The sequence below is a fragment of the Pezoporus flaviventris genome, unplaced genomic scaffold (assembly GCF_033815535.1).
Source record: "Pezoporus flaviventris isolate CSIRO_AGI_PZ_B2104156 unplaced genomic scaffold, CSIRO_AGI_Pfla_v1 ptg000045l, whole genome shotgun sequence".
Classification (NCBI taxonomy): domain Eukaryota; kingdom Metazoa; phylum Chordata; class Aves; order Psittaciformes; family Psittacidae; genus Pezoporus; species Pezoporus flaviventris.
The window spans coordinates 4,325,309-4,347,040 of record NW_026892593.1 but is presented as its reverse complement, the minus strand read 5'-3'; the positions used below and the strand labels follow the sequence as shown (position 1 = coordinate 4,347,040).

Here is a 21,732-nt window from a genome sequence, read left to right as displayed (position 1 = left end):
ACTGTTTCCAATGGAGGGGAGCATGGCTGCAAATCACTGGAAACTAACATATCAACATGTCTGTTAGTGCTTTGTTGTTAATAATCAAAATGAAAACAGTATTTTTTTCCATTATCTATGCAAATATAACCTCTGTATCAAAGTAATTAATGAGAGGCCTGATTAGTCTTGTATACTATTAAGGGTTATATCCCTGCCTCCTCCTGTCTTCCAAACCAGTGAAGTGTTTTGATCAGTCATTTTTGAAGAACCAGACTAGACGATAGAATCGCCATGTCAGGTACTAGAAATCTTCTGAAAATATAAGTGAATATTGCCATCCCAGAGATAAAGGAAATGGGATGAGGAACTTTTCCTTGTCCTAGATTAGAAATTAAAGGTAATAAAATAAAAATCTCTTTCTCTCTCCCAAGCTTATTTACTTACAAATTTAGTAATTCTTTTATTTTTACATATACAAATTTGCAAATGGAACTGAAGTAAACTGATCAAAGGAACTGAAAACGTATCACTACTGTTTCTTAAGACCCTGTATTTGTCAAACCATTGCTGACTAGCTTCTGATACTACTTCTATCACTAAGGTTTGGGTAAAGAGCATAGCAGCTTTCTCCTGGAAGGTCCCAGGACATTTCACTTAATCTTCTGCCTCCCACTCTGGGTCTCACTCACATATTTCAGGTTTTCTTCCTGTGTGGCCATACTGGGAGCACTCACAACCTAAACCCACAGGAAAGAAACAGAGAAGAACAGGAACTGCACAAAAGCCTGCCTGGACAAATTGAGTAATGCTCCAAATTTGTTAAGCACTAGTAGATGATTTAAATTCTCCAGTGTTATTTTTCTACCATTCTTTTGAAATCATAATTTAAAGCTTTTATTCTCTGTGATCTAGTGCACTAAACACAATAAATGGTGACGTATTAGAAAAATATTAATGTAAACATATAATAATAATAATGTAAATGTATTGACATAAGTTTATGATTATTGTTACAAATGCCTTTTGGGAAGGCTATATCAGATCTTTATCTTTAACCATGGACCAAAATTTAGGGTTCTGTTAAATGCATTCATTCAGAATCTTCCTGAGTTTCCATGTGACAAAAGTACAGTCTTTCAAAACAGACTGAGTCTGGCCATAACACAACAGGATCAGAGACATATTTCTGCTGCAGGGGAAAGCACTTCAAACATCAGGGTGCCAGTCTGTCAGCACTTATCACTCACTGGGTTATACTATCTCTCCAGCAGATTCCCCTTCCAAACTTCTACTTCGTCACACTCCTGACCTTGCTGCAGACGGCCCCTTCAGCAGAGTTCAAGTCTGTATCATGTAAGACATGGAGAGTTTATTCACTGCTTCCCATTACCATTTCAGAACTTTATTCATTGTAAGCCACAGTTATTTACTCTGCAGTTTGGGGTATGTTCATGGAAGAGGAAGGGATGAAGAAAAGTCTAACCAAGAAAATGTTATTCCGCAAAGAAAACAAGAGACTATCTGCCTGTTCATGAGCAATGATTGCTTCTGAGCCTGTTCAGTGTGCAAATTTCCATCAAAAAAATGGGTTGGAAACTGAGACAGACAGACCATATTGCACTCCAGCTAATAAAGTGTTTCAGATCAAGAAAAACAGGCAAGGCTGCATCACTCTGGCCTGTGTCATACGGACTCTCCTCTTTTTTTTTTTTTCCTTCAAACATTCTATTTGCTGTTCAAGCCAAGACAAGAAAAGAAACATTTTTAACCTTAAAGGTCTGACATAAGCCTCAAAATTAAATAGGCAAGGCTGAAGTGAGGCAGGTTTTACAGTTCTTAAGTAGCTACCCTTTGTTCCTTAACGGTAAAGTTGAAGCCTGGGAAAACATTTCAAGCCGCAAGCAAACTGGTAAAAGCAGATTCAACTGCCTTTAAATGCATTGAAATCTATGCAGGTCAGGGTCACGTGGTACTGAGTACTCTACAAATAAAGAACAAGTGTCAATACCTTCCCTGATGAGCTTACATCTAAGAAGACAAAACAAACATAAGATGGGTGGAGGAAAAGCCTGTGTAACTACAGGGATATGGTACAGTCACCCCCAGTGCAGCCCTGACTTGAGCTTCCAGACCCCAAGCCTAAATCTGTATCAATAAATAAAATGTGTCAGACGTTATTTGCAGATCTTGAGACAAAGCATCCTGGCACAGCTGCTGTCCACACAGCTAAATCCTCATTCCCGTCAAAACTGAGTTGTCTCAGCCCTGTTGCCTGCAGATTATGATAGGGCAGTTTGGAAATGTGCTAGTTGATGAGCAAAACCCAGCCCAATGAGCACACCAACAAACACTGCAGACCAGTAATGCCTTTTAACCTTGTTTAAAATGCAAATACAGATGCAACCTATCTGCCTCCCCTGCGGTCTGCTTGAGTGTCCCTGCACCCACAGCGGAAATGTGCCACTAATGCCATCAGCTGAGCAAGACGGGAAATCAGTGACAGAGCCAGCAAAGCATCCCATCAAGTTTTGGCTCTTGAAAAACGCTGCCTTTCATTGTGTACTTTCTGTGGAAAATGCGAGACGTGGCAAAGCTATGGAAAATATTCCAACAGTGTGAATACAGATGCCTGAACCAGACTAACATGACACTCGGGTAGAAATTGAAAAGCGAAAGGACATCTATGTTTTGTGAGGGTCTGGGCAGATAAATTACAGGTGAAACCTGTGAAACTTAACTCTGGTTCTGAAAAAGGCAGTGCTAAGCTAAAACATCAACTGTTTTTTATGATCACCAAAACTCTGCTTTCAGAAAAAACTTTGAGAAAGTTGGAAAAAAACCAGCAAACATATATCCACTACAGTGCACACAAGCGTTCTCCTACAAGATCCTGCTTTTAGAGCAGTTCACCAACTTCTCCATGGATGTTCTTAGTTCACCTTCCATGAGATACAGACCTTAAAAGAGAGGCTATAAAAGCCATGCAGGCAACACTATGACAGGGGAGCACAACTAACCTCTGGTACTTGTCATGGCCCTTGTGCCACGTGTCACCACCTCTTTTCAGCCAAAGGACCTGCTCATGGAGTCACTATCGGGGCAGTCAGCATTAGCTGATTTACTTTAAATACCTGAAGTTCAGTGCTGCTGTAAATGGATCTGCAGGACTGAGGACAGAAGGTTCACGATGAAATGAGAGTGGAAATAAATAAGATTTTAAGATGGTAGGGGTTACAGACAAAGACGGTTGTATGGTGAATCCCTTGCTCTCTTTCACCACGTGCTCAGAAGAAGGGATTAATAACTGATCACACTTAAGAAACTACCAGAATTAGTGAAAGCATCTTCTCAGCATATTCAGAAGATGAGATGTTGGTGGTTTTTTGTGTTTTTTTTTTTTTTTTAATCAAATCAATTCATGAGAAAGAAAAACTAAAACAAATAAATAATCATCATGGGTCTTGGAAGAAAGAGTGTCAGGAAATGTTTTATGGCAAAGAACAGCTCTTCTGCCATCCAGCTGTTTGTTTTATTTTAATAATTCATGAGACTTGAGTTTCTGTAGCTTTTTTTTCTTTTTCCTATTCCAGAAGCCTTGGGGTGTTTCTCTTTTAATTTTGAGCCCACTCTTGAGCTGTGAATTCTTTTCCCAACATGTGAATGTGAATGATATGAATGGAGATTGCGCAAATACTCACCTCTTCTCTTGCCACTGCTCAAGTTATTTGCCTAACTTGTCCTGAGAGCAATGAAAGAAACCTTTTTCTTTTCATGGGTTTATTTGAACCTGTGGAAATCTCCCTACATGCTTTATAAAGTCTTCTGCAGAACTGAAGGCCTTTGTTTTGCATGAAGAAACTCTGAAATTAGGAGCCACCAGTTTGATACAGAAAGAATCAGGAGTCTCAGCACTTATACATCCAGGGATTCTGCATGTCCAAAAAAAGCTCACAAAAATAAATCATACAATGCCACAGAACAGGTACAAGGTACAAGGGCAGCAACAAAATTGCCACCATGGCTCCAGCTCCAGCTACAAACCATACACATTAAAAAAACAGGTGCTACAGAAAGCAGATAAATAAGAAGGTTAGTCTTTTATACTGTGCCTGTAGACACAATTTTAGATCTAATAGGCCAAATCCAGTTCTTTGAAGTTAAGGGAAATGCCTTGGTCTCTTCAATCACATTCTCTTTGATTTATTTATTAACATAATTTGTGATGTGATATAAAAGCACAGAGCAAGCTGTTATACTCCCTTCCACAATGCAGTCACCCAGATGCTCAACAGCCATGACACTGACGATCCTAAATCAAATCCTGTGTGATTTTCCTGAATACCATACAATCCTGCAGCACCATCAATGAATATCAGGGAAATTGCCTCCACCAGCCACGGATGCGGAAGCCTATACAGGTCCACGAGCATAGGAGCCTGTCCCAGTTCAGCAGCAAGAGACCGGAGATGGTGCCTCTGCTCTGAGTTTGCAATAGCATGTTTATCCAAAGGTGAAGGGGAGATGAAAACAAAGCAAACAAAGAAAAACAATAACTTAGCACACAGATTATTTGACTGAATCTTCTGACCCTGAAAAAGGCTCCCATGTTGTCAATGAAGAGATTCACCTCAGCTCACTGCCTCAAAGCACTGCAACCTAAGTGAACTAAATATTTTGGACTGGGGTTTGCTGTCAGAGCTGCTGCTTTCCAAGCTCTTTCTGTCATCGATATCCCAAAGTCTTCAAAAGCAATTAAAAATTAATTAAAGACATCCTAAATTTAGCCTTCTGAAAACTATATGTCAGTTTATCTAGTTTCCATTTACAATCATTAGAGAGAAACAGGCACTTCAGGGACTGATTACTCCCAGCCACTTCAGACTTCTTGGATGGGAAGCTGAGGTGTCTCCCTTCCTGCTGATTAGACAGAGAAACTACATGACTATCTTGTTGAGTTCCTTAGAGCCTGCCCTTTGGAGCCCTCAGTCAGGGTTATCAAATAGGCATGGAGCTCAAACAGGTGGAGTCATGGGGCAAATACAAAAGCACTTGCACAAAAAGAACTTTAAACTGGAAGTGGATCAGGGGCCTGAAAACCATAACTACAATCAATTTCTATCAAAAAAGATCTGAAAATTGGTGCTACAGGCCCAATGTTTTGCTGTCACAAGAAACAAATTCTCAGGAGCCATGGACCTGTCTATTTCCACCTTCCAAAATTCCATCAAATCTATTGCAAGGAACAACTATTTACAGTTATATAAGAGCAAATTACTATACCTTCAGGGCTCCAAGATAAATGAGAATAGTAATATCTCATTTCTGAGGTACCCCTTTGTTCTCTAACATACTTGTTAACTTTTTTCAGAGAACTTTTAACTCACGCTCTTTGTACATAGCATGTAAGCCAGTGAGGCTCTGAGTGCAGGTGAACTTTAAAACAACGGCTGTAATACAGGTGATAATATTAATAACACCCACTTCTGTTGTGCATATCTCTTGCACACTTCACAAGCTGTCTGTATCACTCAGTTAAATTGTTTTGCTTAATGCGATCCTACCTGGTGCAACAGGAACAATCAGTGCTGTGTCAAGACAGAGGAAGCTGCTGCAAACCCTTGGGTTACTGGAAGTATTTCTGCAGCTGAATTTGGTCTGCTTGCTTCACTTCAAAATTTTTGGTTGTTTTTTGCTGTTAATCTTGGAAAGCCTCCAAAATAAACCTGATAAAGTCCTAAACATCACAAAAGATGCATTCCTCCCCATACTTGTAAATCATCTTTGGCACACTTCCCGATTTCAGTAATTATAGATTTCCTCCAAGCTCCCTGCACATTGCCTGTAGATATAAGACTTTGTATGATCTGTCTTCTAATTCAGAAAGCTACAGCAAGCTATTGCATGAATCCCGTATTAGACAGTAGAGCAATTCAACACTAAAGAAGTGTTTAAGTCTCTGTATGGTTTTTGAGATGGATGTTACACTGATGATCTATTTTTTTGTATTATTTATACTGGGATAGTGCCTAGAGGCCCCAGTCAGGGGCAAAACCCCATAGTGCTGTACATCTACAGAGGAAAACGCAAGAGCCTCACCTCCTTGCAGATTATAGTCTAAGTACACAACGAATGACACCAGATGGATAAAATGTTCAGTGGGAGCAGAAAGTGAAATAGTTGTTAATAACAGTAACAGGCTGAGCACAACAACCACGTTGCTATATGTAGGCAATGTTCCTATTTGACAGAATCTTCTGGCCCTGAAAAAGGCCAGAGACCTGTGGACAAGCACTCATACACAGTCATCCTCTGTGTGTCTGAAGCACTGGACACTTGGAAGCCTATTTCACTGCCTACACGAGGCACCTCAGTGAGATTTGGAGGGTATAAACCAGAGGAAAGAGGTAAGTATTTCCAGAGGATGATTCAGAGCCCCTGAATTAGAGCATAAAGCAGATGATGTGAATTCACAGGTTTGGAGTCACTCAGGGGAACAATTAGGACTTTGGGGTGCCAAGGGAGTCCAGCAAGAAGCTGGTCTGAGTGCAGTTCACATAAACTCTGCCTTTATACCCTTACAAATTGACAGTGCAGGACATACATATTTCAATTTCTGCAAGAGGAACATCCAAGAAATCTTACAGTGTTCAGGAGCATAGTGCCTAGTTCAAGTCCAGGCTCTCCAAGGAACCAGTAAGAGGTGCATCTCCCATCTAATACATTAAGTCTAACTCAATTTGAAAATGGGCTTTTAAGCTCACAGCCTTATGACCCAAGTATACCTCTCCAATTAGAGAGTTATTTCATGTCCTGATCTGAGTCAGGACTGCTTCATACCCAGATAAAATCCCCACCATGTTTAGATCCTCTGTGCAAAACTTAAATCCCCCTCTAAATCTTCAGGACAGTTCAGCTCTGATTTCCCAAAGCAATTGGTGTCGGATCTGCAAGGTCAAGAAAAAGCAATAAATATCAACTCCTGCAAACATATTTTGTTCTTCTGAATTCAGCACATTTTAGACATTCCCAAGCATAAGTCTAGTCCAGTATCCAGCCACAGGCTCTCTGACAACAGGTCCTTGTCCCTGAAATGATTGGTTGCTCACTCATCCTTCTCTCTTCATCAAAAAGGGACTCTCCCTTTCCCTGCAAAGCCAGAGAAGAAGGAAAATAACAAGCAATTGTGAGGGAAAGAAGAGTCCAGCCGTGAGAAGATGAGCTCTGGAGAGGCTGGAGGTGGGAGCTATCAAACCAAGATGGACAAAGCCTGAAAGCAGGCCTTTTCTTTGAAGAGTGCAAACCAAAAAGAGTAAACTAGTCACAAAGTGATTTTGCTGCCCCGCAGGGTAACAAATGTAATAACACGAGGGAGGGCTGTATCACCAAATCACACCTACAGCAGGATAAACTAATTAAGCTCATCCTTCTTTGAACTGTGAACTTGTGCAATTGCATGGGTTAGTAGGGACCTCAGATAGATAGGTCATCTTGGTCATATGACCAAGTCATATGACTCATATGAGTCTTTGTTCATAAAACCATAGAACACCAGGTTAGAAAGGACCTCAAGGATCATCTGGTCCCCCCTTTCTTGGCAAAGTTTGACCTAGACTAGATGTCCCAGCACCCTCTCCAGCCAAATCTTAAGTGTCCAATGTTTGGGAATCTACTACTTCCCCGGGAGATTATTCCAACAAATGATTGCTCTTATTGTGAAAAATTTTCCTCTTGTGTCCAACCTGAATCTCCCTGAGAATAACTTGTATCCATGACCCCACATCCTTTCCATGTGAGTCCTTGTAAAAAGGGAGTCTCTATCTTCTTTGTACTGCTCAACCTTACCTCAGATCCTCAGCATCCTACAGCTGCTTTACACATGGACCTTCAGCAACGCTAATAGAAGGTCACATAATTTTTGTAGCTCTCTTCTGAATAACACTGATTTTCCTACATACTTTTTTTCTTTAAACTCAGTGTCCGTAATTGTATTTTCTCTGAGAATCAGCCACATTAAGGAGGTAGCTACCACCTAGAGGTAACACAGTACTTCCCACCAGCATGAGGCTGTTGTATAAAAGAAAGAGACATTAGGAATTGATTTCCAAAAGAGCCTAGCTTCCATTTAGTTATTAAGACCTAGATTTGTCAAATGTAGATACTGGATACAACATTCATTAGTACTATGTGCACCATAGCACTTTCAGGATGTCGCTAGTCTGCATAAGGACTGCTTCAAAGAAACAGAAGCGGGAACTCTATCATCTAGTTAGTTTTTAATAAAAGACTTCCTGAAAAGTTTTATGAGAAATAACAGAAGAAAAACACAAGTTCTTTGAGGTGGTTTCTGTCATCCCATTAAAATAACATCTCTGCAAACACACTCATTACAGAATTTTTTTCCCTTAAAATCAAGCTGAGTTGATTTTATTTGATCCTTTTATTCTTAAGATAATATTCATCTTGCCTAATTTCAACCATCTAAAGTTCAGGCAGTCTTGGCTCCCTTCAGAGAGGGTGGAGACAGACACTGCTGGGGTGAATTCATCCCCTGTCTCACATACTGGCACCTCATGTCTGTGCTGAAAACAGGAAGATTATGTGACCACCTTACACTACAGACAAGTGAAATAAATCCCATATTAATTAGTTTTTCTACTCAGTATATTTGCATGGATCCCATTGTTACAACACCAGTACTTTCTATAATTCTCACACTCTTTCTATGAGAAAAGGCAGTTTTTACCAATTTACAGGCATACAACAAAGCTGAGGCACGTAGAGGCCAAGATCTAGACTTGTAAAGGTGTTTAGTAAGTTAATTGTCTAAAATAGGTGGCTTTCAGTCTCATCTGACTATCGTGCAATGATGTAGACAAAGAAGTGGCAGTTGTGTGCCTTTAGGAATTTGCTAGGATCTAAGCAGAAGTGACTTGCTAAGGACATATGTCATGTAATTAACCCCAAGTCTCTTGAACTGCTGTCCTAACCTTTGGTATGTCATTAACATTAAGCAAATCCTCTGCTGTTTTTGGAATTAAACTTTTTAAGTATTTACAGTTATGTCTTCTCTGGCAAACTCAAACAAGTTATGCAGACTCAAATCCTTTAGTTTCTCCTCATGAATCAAACCTGACTCAAAGACTCCCTTCTCATTTTTATGCCTCTTCTCTAAGCACTCCTTAGATGTTAACTTACCAGTAATAGCACAATGAGGCCAAATTCTGTGTTGTATTTTTAGGTGCTACTTTGATGGAAGTAAACACACAAACACCAGCATAAAGTTGAATCTTTCACTAAAAGTACTGAATATATTGTGTTCCCCTCAATGAGCAGAGTTCTGCTCTAGTATGTAGCATCTGAGTGCTCTGTATCACAGTAAAATGCACTGATATTGTCTGTTGCACTTATAGAAATAATTTACCAAGACCTCAAAATTGAAACGGCTTGTCAACACGAGAACCCAGACACAGTAAGATGTGAATCAGCACCATACCAATGGCTCTGCAATCACACCACATGGAATTGTGTATTAGACTTTTAATTAGAAAACAGCTTATTTCACTTCAAAAGCAGCCTCAGGACATAAGACACTGTGACTGGTCATGCAGAGAGTTAGTGTGAAGGAGACACCATGCTGTACACTGTTATTCTAGTTTAACAGCATGCTGACTTCCACATGTAGACAAACCTTATCAGACCAAAACAGGCTTCAGCAGTGGGAGATATGTACTTCTTAGAATAATCTTGGGGAGAACTGCTGAATTGTAAGCGTGTCCTCTGACTTGCCTGGGGCTTGCACCTAGATCGCAGTAAGGGTCGGTTTATAAAATAGGCTCCATTCATTTAATCTGTGATGATTTTACTTTTTTTTTTTTTATTACTATCTCAGTAAGGTGAAACAGAAAAGCAAGTTTCTGGAGGGAGAGAGACAACAGTCTCACACTATTCGAACAAATGACAAAACACTGTTTCGGGTACTACGTAAGGGCAGTTCTCCCCTTCTACATCAGCAGCCGTGATCCCTAACTAATCAAAACAATCCTGAATCTACTTTGAATTATCATCAAAGTCTATCCCTATTTTGTTTTCAGAAACTACAAGCACAGAGTACAGATAGCTTGTGGGAATCATACAGGTAAAATGTCATGCATCTTGCAAAAGAAATGCTTATTTGTGACAGGTTTTCCAGACTGCAGATTAGAGAGACAACTGATCAACTCCTATATTAAACAGACCAAAGAAACCTTACAGTTATCTTCATATTTAATCCAGTAGCTTGGACTAGTGCTTATTATCCAAATAGGATTCAGTTCCTGGGGACATGAAGAAAACGAGATTTGGCAACATCCTTTATATTGCATTGCCTTGCCCATCTTCTGAAATTGAAAAAGATAGAACTCCTGCACCAAAATGAGAAAGTTTTGCCCAATCACCCAGCTTCAGAACAAGGAAACATGTTTGTCCCTCATCAGGGTTTCCAACCTGTATCTTGTGAACCACAAGAGAAACACATTTTACACTAACCAGAGAATCCCACACACCACCATATCTCTGTAGGGAATGAAGAATAAGTACTCAGGCAGCAAACTCAGACAAAACCTCAGTTTTGGGGAGTTTCTCCCAGCCTAACAGAAAAGCAGGAGGTGGAAATGTCAGCTAAACAAGAAAAGACACCCATGGGACTGAGGTCACATCTTCAACTTGAGCATGTCCAAAAAGAACTCTGAGCAATTGATGCTGCCTCCACAGTATAGCTGTGTTTTCCCTTTGAGTGTTGTCACACAAAGGCTAAGCCTGGGAAGCTTTTGGTATGTATTTGCAGCTCAGGCCGTAACCCATCAGTGGAATCCAATAAAATTAGTTTGACAAAAGCTGCTGGTCTTCTAGGAGGAAATGTTGGAGACACTGACAGAGGATCCTGGATGTATCTGATTGTAATGCCCACAGAGTCTTGGTAGATCTACAGAGCAAACTGTTTTCACAGTGTCAGTCATTAATTTCTCCATCTTCCGCAAGCACCTTTTCAACTTTTCTAACTGCTTGTGCTCACACCTCTTCTCCTGCGTGGCTCAAAGAAGGATGAAGAGAGACAGCACAGTTTTAAAAGGGTCATGTCATCCAAGCACCAGACACTATTGAGAACAGATTGAACAATACAGTGCCTACTGCAGGGCCTTGTGAGATTCCCCCAGGGCCATCACAAGACCATTGTAATCTCTGCTAATGCTTGCACTAAAGATAACAAGGCTACTTATATTCAAAGCCACTGCGTCCCACTTATTTTGGCCTTACATACCTACCATAAAGATGAGACTACTGCTTTATAGATAGTCTAATAATTTATCTTAGAGTTTCAGATCCCACTTTCCATTGTGTCATGTGAATTCCTGGATGGAAAACAAAACACAATGAATCCAAACACTTTCCAAAATGCTTTTCTGACATCACTTTAGTGGCATTTACCTTGTTTGCAGGGAAAGGAAGGAAGGAAAAGACAAAAAGGATGGAAAGTACTTTTTTCTTTTAAATACCATTCATTAGAACAGATTTCATTATCCTTACAGCAGGGTAACAACCTAGGATAAAAATAGAAATAAAGCCTTTCTTTACTAAGAAAATTACTATCCATATTTCAGCACTAATCAACTGCAGAACAGCTGTGCCTATGATATCAGTGGCATAAACGTTATCACAAAGCCATTTTTTCCCATCGCCATGAAAACCTGACACAAGAACCGAAATCTGTCTGAATTTCTCTCCCTTTAACATGCAAAACTGCTACTGAGTAAAGCACCTCTAGGGAGTGAGGTTTTCTCATCATGTCTGGACCATTTCTGGGAATTGACAGGATACAGGTAACTTTGCCTGCAGCTCCTACAAAAGCACAAGAGACAGTTAAACTGTAGGAAGGAGATGACGTTTCAGAAGGGAGGAGTCTGGAGGCAGGAGCAGCTTGGCCTGTGCCCTGAAACCACCTGGAGAACTGCTGCAGCAAAGAGGCAAGGACAGGCAATTCCAGCTAAGAGTGGCCAAGCCCTCATGCCATAGAACACTGACTGACAGCCAACACGGACCCAGGAGAATGGAAAAAATTGGGAAAAACTATGAAGAATCTCACCCTTGATGTTAAACTAAATATGATACTTTCATTCTGCCTATTTTTCTTCTCTTGCTTTGAAACCAGATGTTTGGGATTGTACTGTTTGCAGCATATACCTCCTGCTTTCCCATCTGACTGTGAAAAGGTACAGAAATTGCAATTGGAGCTTTCAGCAGTGTTTTGTGCATAAGTATTTAGTCTTCATCCTTGCACATCAATGTACAACAGCAGTAAATGGAGAATAAAGAACAAACCTTCCATCACTGTAAGAGGCAAAGCACAACAATTTGTCTGTCACTAAGTAGCAGGATTTGATTTTAAGTGCCATCGAAGAGATCAATGTCTGCGTTACCAGTTTCAAAACAGTGCTCATGTCACCATTTAGAAACAATGAGATGTAGCAAAGTCACAGGAAGCAAAGGAAACAGGAGCTTCAGGCTCATGGGCACAGACGGCATAATTGATCTGTACTTAAAAGTGCAAATCTATCCAGGAAAGAAAAAAAACAGAAACCGAAACAAATCCCAAAACTAAACAAAATAAAACAAATTTTCAGAGGGATACTCTAAGAGTATCAGTCTACCATTTCCCCCTTCACATATATTTTATATTGTGAGTTTAATCAGTCTTCAGCCTAAGCAGTCTTATAATGTCTTTTTCTAAAGGTGGAAAATCTTCCCATATGAAAACTCCCTTAATTTCACTGAAAGATGCACAGTTTTTTGGGATGCTGTCTTGTGAAAGGTATTTCTTTGCCATATATTCATTTTTCACTTTTTTCAAGCTGAGGTAGCTTTCTGAGATAATAAATGTCTGCTGTTTGTAGATGTCACTAGAGGACTATAAACACCAAGTCAGAACTACAGAACAAATCTGTATGCTGCAAATGGTATTACCCAGGACACCCATATAAAGAAGATGATAGACAACACAGAGCAGCAGACATAAATTAATCTTTTCTTCTAGAAACAGGACCTAAAAGTCCCTTAGGCCTGAACAATGTTAGCAGCTCTCTTAGATGCCTCAGTTCTCTCCTTTTTTCCTCAGTTAGTTGGGACTGACATTTAAAAAATTGCCGACAGTCAGCTTTTTCCTTAAAGCCTTCAGAATTTTGAGATCAATTTACAAAATAATGAGTCTTAAACTCCTTGGATTTCATCAGATCTGAGAAAACCTCAATTCTGACAACATTATATACTGTAGAAGACATCAGACCAACAGACCACAATGATTCAGGCAGTAGTTATGTAAAGCATCCTTGTCTGTTAAAATTGCTTTAGCCAAAAGATTAGATTAATAACAGAGATTTATGATCTTAACTGCTTCTTCAGTTAGCCAGGTTCAGCAACAGAGACAAGTATAAAACCTGCCTTTTGCTGTTACCAGGCTTCGCATTTAGCCAAACCTACTTAACAACACGTCCACCATAGCACCTGGGCCATTGGGTACACATACAATAAATTCCTTGTTCTTCCAAATGTTCAGTGCCCGTGGTGCTCAAAACCAGGCACTACCCTGCCCACCTTACTTGCAAAGCCAAGGTGAGCTCCAAGCATGTCCAGCTCTCCCACAGAAGACCTACCTCTCATAAAACCTTTTACCCAGCAGTCCCAAGATTAGTACATTCCTTTAGGAACAGGTAGGATTGGACTCCTAATGATTAATTGAACAGTGTAGTTCAGTATCAAATAGGAACTATCAACACCAATGCCACAACATTAATTGGAGCAGGTCCAGTGAGAGAAATCTTATCCCTGAAAGGTGATGCTCTGACTATGCCACGCCACAGTCCTTTTCTGTTGGGCCTTTGATAACAGAGCACTTGCAACAAAGTGGAACCATGGTAGCTGAGAAAGTTGTGGTACCAAGCACCAACAACACCACCGTGCAGACCACAGCTGAAAAACAGATCACCTCAGGCAAGAGCAGGCACCTGAACCACTGAAATACATGCTAGGGATTTTTTTTTATTACTATTATTTTAGATTTTGACACAAGGAAGACTACCCTACACAGATACCTATCGGCTGGAGGAGGTCATGTCTATGGATCCTAAATGAATTTTGATGCTTAAATCTGCAGCTCCGGGACTAAGCTGCAGGGACTACTCCTCATGATCTGGGGCTTTTGGAGATCACACCACAATAATCCAGGCAGTGACAAGAAGCAATAGCACTTGCTTAGTGCTTCAGCTGCTAGCTTGCCTTTACAACTCTTCTCTCCAAATGCTTTCAGTCTGTACTGTTAACTTAAATATCTGGTTTTCTCTTTCGGCTTTTAGAGCTTCTCATGTCTTCTAAAGACATAGCACTGGTGTTAACCTGTACGAATGACTCAAGTAATCTCAGTCACATGTCTCTAATTTACACCAACTGAAGATGCAGCTTGTTATACCTTGATTATTTTGGAATAACCATTGTGTGCTACTGTCATCCTCATGGACACCGTCCACTTCCTCCGTGCAGCAGCTGTATCTAGCACAAAGGCTTAGTCTCCAACTCAAAATATTACATGGCTCAATGGATCCAAGAATTCCAGATTTGTTCATGTGGAGACTTTGTGCCTCTAGAAAACCTCTAAATTCCTTATAATACAACTCCCCAGAATAAATTGGATTCTGTGAAGCTGCATTGTTCAGAAATTAATCTGCTAAACTATGGAGGTCACAGGATCCAAAAGTCAGGTTAACTCAATGTAATTAATTCATTGAGGCATTAGCCCAAATTTGCTGTTTATCTTTCACAACAGAGGATCTCATAATGCCATACAAATTGAATTTTGCACTGATGCTTGTATTATTCAACAACTGAAAAACAGGCTGAGATCTCTGTTTATTCTATGAAATAAACCTGATTCTATTACTTGTCTTCTGGAGGAACCTGTGGTTCTCAGTCTTCCATGCTTGCTGACTGTTGCCCTACACTGTGCTTGAAAGCTGGTTCAGGTTTTTGTTTAATTGTATACATCACTGGTACTGAACACAAGAGGACCTTCATTTCTGACTGGAACCAACAGATGCTACTGCAATATATCTAATAAATTAATAAGAAATTCACTGAATGAGAACAAGTCCACTGCTCGTAACTAATAATTATACAAAAAGAAGTGATAAATTATGACTGTCCATACTGTCCATATCTTATGCATGCTTCCTACTGAAAACAAGAATTTAAAGAAATGTAGAAGACAGACACAAACAAATTTGATCCTGCATCTCCTCTGATTTCTGTTAAGCAGCAGCGGATCTTCAGATATGCAAGATGCAATCATCCTGCTAGGACATACTGTAGTAGCTTTGAAGATTTATTTATGTCTTTAATAAATGTTTTCAGGCACCTGTTTAAAAAGAAAACAAGTTGTGAAATCAAGTAAATGGTTGGTATTTTCTAAGCAGGTGGTAGATGTCAGTAAAATAGTCAGAAGAACCTTACAGTTAAGGTTGGTTCTTTATGTAAATCTTGGAGAAAAGGAACTGTATTTGCAGCAGTACATCATTCCTTGTCATTGTCCTTCACTTTATTTCCCTCTCTTGAAGTGTAGCTGTTCAGCTCTTTTGATATCAAAGGGTATTATGAACAGTTTTCCTCTATTATGCTGTTCCTAAAGGCTTTTAGTGTAAGTCTTCATAAAACCTCACATATGTGCATTATAAATTTACAGGGAATAAGTTCCATATGGAAAATTAATCATATTTCTCCTTACTATTTTTTAGCAGAGATTTTGACATTAAGCACGAGAGCAACAGACATTGTTTTAATTCTTCATTGTGGAAGGGAAAAAAAAAAAAAAAATCAACTTTTGCCTTGGGTTGAGAAAGGATTTTTTACATACTCCCTCTTGCAGTGTCTCCCTTGCAAAACCAAAAAAGGATTTTAGACGGACAAAAAGTAACCACAATTATATGGAGTGTGTCATTGATAAATTCCAGGGGAATACAACAAGCTAGGTAGGCACATACCATTAGATCTAGCTGTGCAAAATGTTAAAATGCTAGCCAAGATTAAGCTGGAATATTTGGCCACATCAGCCCTTGGGACTGCATTTAACTTTTAAAAGACTTGATCTCACTCTAGATTTAAACTTTAGCAAAATACCTCTTTCAAGAAAGCAATTTACACAGCAGTCTCTTTAAACATGTGCTTCAGTCCCTTGAAGCCACTACATACAGAGAGACTGAGAACAGACGTGGGTCTTTCATTTCATGACAGCCTTAGTTTTATGTAATTTTCAGTTAATCCTAGGCTTTCTGTTTCCAGTGCATTTACTCCTGAATTATGCTGATGCAAGATGAGATGAGACTCAGGGCTGCAGTGACTTCAGAATTTTTGGAAGGGCTCATTCCAGGAAAACTGGTAACTTCTCCCTGTCCTCTTGGAAAAAAAAAACAAAACAAAACAACAGTCCAGAATGTCATTGGAGTATGCTCAGATGTTACAGAACTTTTAGCCTCTCTTCTTCTGCAAGACATCTGCTTCCTGCAAGTTTCCTGATGCACTGATCAACTAAACTGGAAACAGCTTAATTATTTATATTTATTTTGCTTTTAAACTGACCACATTAAAAGAAGAAGCTCACACTTATTCTTATTTCTGTTTATAATAACACAGAAAGAAAAATAAACAAAAAGATGTCCAAAAGATACAGAAAGCTGAGTAATATATACAGTGTGAAATTCAGGCAGAGCAGAAGGTCCTCATGAGTTACAGGTCTCCAAGTACATATAAACTCTAAGGCATGAATTTGTCTTTAGCCATATTTATGCAGGACCCTTTAGGATTTGTCCTGCAACTTAAGGTTGCAAATAAACGCCTTTAATGTACTGTGCTTAGTCTGAGCAGTGAAGCTGACTATAAGGTAAACTGTTAGGTACCAACAGAGCTCTGAACCTTAATCACATTTTCCAGTTATGTTGTGGGGAAGTGCAAAGGTTTAGTTAATGCCAGTATAATGTTCTAGGCTTAAATGCCACACCCATCACTCTGATAGCCAAATTGAGTCAATAATTCAACCCAGATGGGAATCCAGGTTCATCTTGGATTATTGTTATCTGCTTTGACCATTAGGCTGTATGACTCCCATAAATTATTCTGCAGTTCCTGTTAAAAGAAAACAAATTCACATGATGCTTAATGCTGCCTCCCAGCTGTAATGCAAACTGGAATTTTGGACCACAGCACTGCTCCCTGACTCATCCTGGATCCCCTCCATGTGACGCTGGATCCATCTAAGCAGGGGAATAAGTGGACTAGAAAGGCTGGGGTTTTCTTTTTTCCTTCTTTTCTTTTTTTTTTTAATCATTCACTGTCCAATAACACGTGGATGCTCATGCAGCCTGTCTCTAGGATGTGAAAATTAACAATACCAGAGAGGGGCCCTTCTGAATACACAAGGATGGAAAGGAAAATATAAAAGGGCTAAAGATTTATACAAGAATAATTTAAGCACTGACTCATTGCCATTGCTAAATTTACAAAATATATAAAACCCAGACAGAAATGTGGGGCAGGAGGGAGATTGCATTAAGTACCACAGGGGTGAAGTACTATAAAAAGATAAAAACAGCACACCCATGGAGCAAAAATTTGTTTTACACATAGTTTAAATACAGCCACCACGCTTCACATCTCCTGGGCATGGCTTTACTATAAGCTCCTCTGTTGCTTGTTTGTAGTTGGAGAAAATCCAGAAAGCAAGGAAAACAAACACATCACAGGTTCTCCACATCTATTTGGTTTAACAACACTTAGCATGCACCTTTGGCATTTTCCATGCGTTAAAAAGACAAAGTGCCGACTGTAGCTCTGGCTATCCCACAGGCTGCCTTGCCAGGAGCACGTGGTAGGGAAGCCTGCTTAACCAGCATCGAAGGATTCCCTCGTGTAGGAAACCTCAAAGAGTATAGAGGTGGCTCAGTGGCCCATTCCAGCACCAGACATTTCAGCCAAAGAAATGCCAGCATGAGCTGGGAATTCAGCTGACTCCCAGCTGATGAATCAGCCTCTCCGGAGCCACAGGTAACCGGTATGTCTACATTGCAGTGGCGCACAGTGGAGACACCCGAGATTACAGCTTCTGTATCTTTAACAGCAAAAAAGAGGAAAGAGAGGAAAAGCAAAACAGGGATTCAAAAGGAATCCAGAAATACATCATTATTTTGACCACCCAAAGCTGACAGCATGCTCACAGAGTGACTCTGAATGGTTATAACCTTCCAAAAATTAAACTGCCAGGACCCTGACTGTGTGGAACAGTTACACCTCCGCTTGTTCTGCAGTAGAACATGGAAAAAGATGCTGACTATATCCCCTCTGCCAGGGCCAAAACAGAGACAGGTTTTGTTTAATTCTTTGGCTTTGCTTTTTAATACCTTAGTGTTTACAATGCTGATTTGCTTAATTATCGTTATCTAGCCTCTGAGAACTAATGATGCAGTATCCACAAACACTTGAAAATGCTCTTTCCCATTGAACAACATCAATTTCCATTTAATGTTCTAGATTAATTAAAACTTTTTTTTTCCCTAGGGCCTTTTTTAATTCAACTTCAAAATTCCAGTAGAATTTCAGGAGTGCAATATAATTTGCGTAATTGCAAATGTGAAAATATCACCTCTCAGAAAAACAAACAAGCAAACAAACAAAACTGTTAAGAGGTAGAGTGAGATTAGGGCTATTGCAGTTGGAGAGAAGAAGGCAGAACCTTGGCAGAGGGATCCAAAAGAGGTATCTCTCTTCTGGGTATCTCAGAGCAGCTGCCCACCAAGCCAAAGCTGAGGGCATGAATACAACTTAAAATTATACCTTTCTGAGATGTAGTCCCTTACTCAGCTCTACCAGAAGGCACTTCTCTCTTCCTGGGAATATGGTCCTGGAAGCATCTTATACCAGCTCTTGTTCTTGCAGTTGTTCTTATATTTTGAGATGCGGCAAAGGATACTGGTGAAGCTGCTATTTCCATTTCTGGTTAAAGAGCTCCATGGGCAGAGCCCGCATATGGGCTGTGGGTGACTTTGGCTCAAAACGCTTCTGCCTGGTTTGGGACACATCTCTCTGTGCTTCAGCACTGCACCTTAACAGGGGGTCTGCTCTGTTGCCCATACCCTAATAATCCCTTTTGGATTGATCCAGTGGTAAGAAGAGGGGAAGTAAATTTAGTTCCTGGATCTCTGGCTTGTCCAGATGTCCAAGCCAAAATAAAGTTCAAATAAAAGTGAAGCCAAACTGCTCAGCCTTATCAAGGCTAAAATGCTTCTATTTACAAAGCATTTCAGAGCAGAACTCGGAAAGCTAAAGAAAAAGAGGTGTGACACCTGCAGGATTTAGGTATCTCTAATAGTGGGATTACAATTAATTAAACCATTCTAATTCCTCTTCAGAAAGCTATTCAGACACCCATCTTTCACAAACGTAGTAAAGATTTTGGCCCTTACATACCTTACAAGAAATGATGAATACTGCTTTTCAGGATCAGGCCCATAATAAGCTAAACAAACTGATAAAAAAGCAAAGGTTAAAATCACATCAGCTATAATAATGAGGGTTTGAAAAACAGTACCATAATATCATACTATATAGCATTAAAACCTTCCAGCGGTAAATAGTGAAGTCTACTTGTTCCCTAGATTTGCAAAAAAGATAAAGTGGCTAAAAGCCTTGCAAAAGTTCTTGCCTGCATCTCCACGGCCTCTGTCAGAGCCGCAGATGCAGCATTCAGCTGCTGCTTTCTCAGCAGAGTGCTCCCTGCTTATGGTCAGACAGCCCCATTGATCTCTATTGTTCTTGGACTAATCTTCCCAATTCGAATCAAAGAGAAGCTTTTTATGAGAGCGCATAGGTGGCTGCTTTGCAGTTCTTCAGTACACAGTCACCAATTACCTAACGCGCTCAGGAATGTCTCCTTTCATGGAAGCAATAACTTTCGTTTTGTAATATTCACAGCAAAACAAGGAGCTTTACCACCCTCTGTGTCCTTGCACAAAGCAAAGTACAGGTTGTCAGTGTGAGAAGACGTATAATCTCATTCAGTGAGCACCCCAGACCAGCCAGGTGCTCCGCAGCTCCTAGTGATGGACACGTTCAGCAAAGCCGCGCTCCGGGCAACGCTGGACGACTATTTGGAAAGGAAGGAATTTTGCCACCGCTCCAGCAAGCAACAGTTCCTTACTGGTCACCAAGGGCTGACTGCGCCCTTCCCATCGTCTCGAGACACCTATGCGAGGCGGCGGCAGGCGCACGGGTGCCGGGGCTGAGAGAACGAAACACCTCTCCCTGCACCAGCACCACAGCCTTTAACTCCCGCTCCCCAAAACTGCCTCCTCCTCTTCCCTGAGCCCCCAAATCCACCTCTGCTGCCCTCCCAGGGCAGAGCCGAGGGGGTTTCCCAAGCCAGTAGTTTCCCACCTCCCCGATGACAGCAAGGCAGGTGGCCCGGCCACCGCTGCCTGTGCCGACGGCATGTTTCCTGTCCCCGGGGTGGGGCAGAGCCGAGCGGAGACTCCGGGAGAAGCCAACGCACTTTCCCCCCCCTACCCCTTGTCGGCGGCGGCAGCGAAGAGCTCCGGTGCCCGGCGCAAAGTCGCGGAGCCCCGCAGGGCTGGTGGGTACCTGCCGTGGAGCCGGAACGGCGGCGAGGTGCGGGGCGAGGCCGGTTGCGGGGCCGGGGGCCGGGTGCTGGAGGCGTTGCGAGCCGGGTGAGCTCCTCCCCAGCGGCGGCTAAGGGTCTCTCCCCTTCTGCGCGGAGTGTCAGACTTTCCCCTGGCTCCTTCCCTTCCTCCATCCCCGCCACCCCTTTCCACTCCCTCGCGCGCACATGCACACCCCTCCAGCAAATGGGCTGCTTCGTGTGCCTCTATGTGTGTGTGTCAGCCAGCTCAGACACACACCCACTGCTGCTGCTGCCGGCGTAGGTCACAGCTCCGGCCACCAGGAAACGTTTAACTCCCTGAAAAGTAGCAGAGTGCACGCACAAACACAACACATACACACGCAGACTGTGGTACCAACCGGGCACTGAGGGGAACCTGTGCTCATGGACCTTCCGCTGGACCACAGAACTCCTGCACTTTCGGATCACGCACCTGAGAGTTTGCCCAGGAGCAACCCAGCCTAATACTGTGATCACCCTGCACAGGTGGCTGCTTCAGATAGTAAGGTCTAAAGGAGCCTCAGCTCCACTCCAGTTGTTCCCGGGGCATATTCCCACTGGAGCTGAGCTGCAGGTCACTGGCTGATGGACGGGGAGTGTTAAAAAAGCCAGCTCACCACACTTACTGATAAGGAGAAAACAGCTGGGCAGTGGCCCAGAGCTAGGGCTTGGTGTGCGTTTAAGAGTGTCCCACGTGCAAAGCTGTAGTTGCCTGGGATACATCTGCCTTTGCATTTATTTGTTTTGCCAGTGGAATGTGCTACATCGGTGGTTCTCCAGCTTTCGCATGCTGCAGACCACTTCCTAAGACAGAATTTCTCTCCTGGACCAATCCACTCCTACACCAAACCTTTCTCTCCAACATATTTCCTTCTGTGGCTGCCCGAGGAAAAGCCTTTCTGCCCACAGGCTGAGAGGCACTGAACACATGGCACAGATAGTATCAGACCCTTCCAGACAAGACACACTGGGGTTCTTTCAAAAGCTGTGTTTCCCTTAGTGAAGAG

At 41.4% G+C, this 21,732-nt stretch overlaps 1 protein-coding gene across 3 annotated transcripts in view; it reads right to left on the bottom strand.

Moving 5' to 3' along the window:
- The window catches only part of SEMA3D (semaphorin 3D), a 138,060-nt gene extending 116,766 nt beyond the window's left edge, over positions 1-21,294 (bottom strand). Inside the window, exon 1 of one of the 3 annotated variants that reach the window (XM_061467283.1) lies at positions 21,159-21,294. Coding sequence is in view for 1 of the 3 variants with exons in the window: in XM_061467281.1 (XP_061323265.1) it covers positions 20,482-20,537 (56 nt within the window). In the remaining 2 variants the exon portion in view is untranslated. Of the gene's footprint in view, positions 1-20,481; positions 20,555-20,685; positions 20,882-21,158 lie in introns of those variants that run through there. The other 2 variants (XM_061467284.1, XM_061467281.1) reach the window with 2 other exon arrangements.
- Between the last annotated feature and the right edge of the window lie 438 nt (positions 21,295-21,732).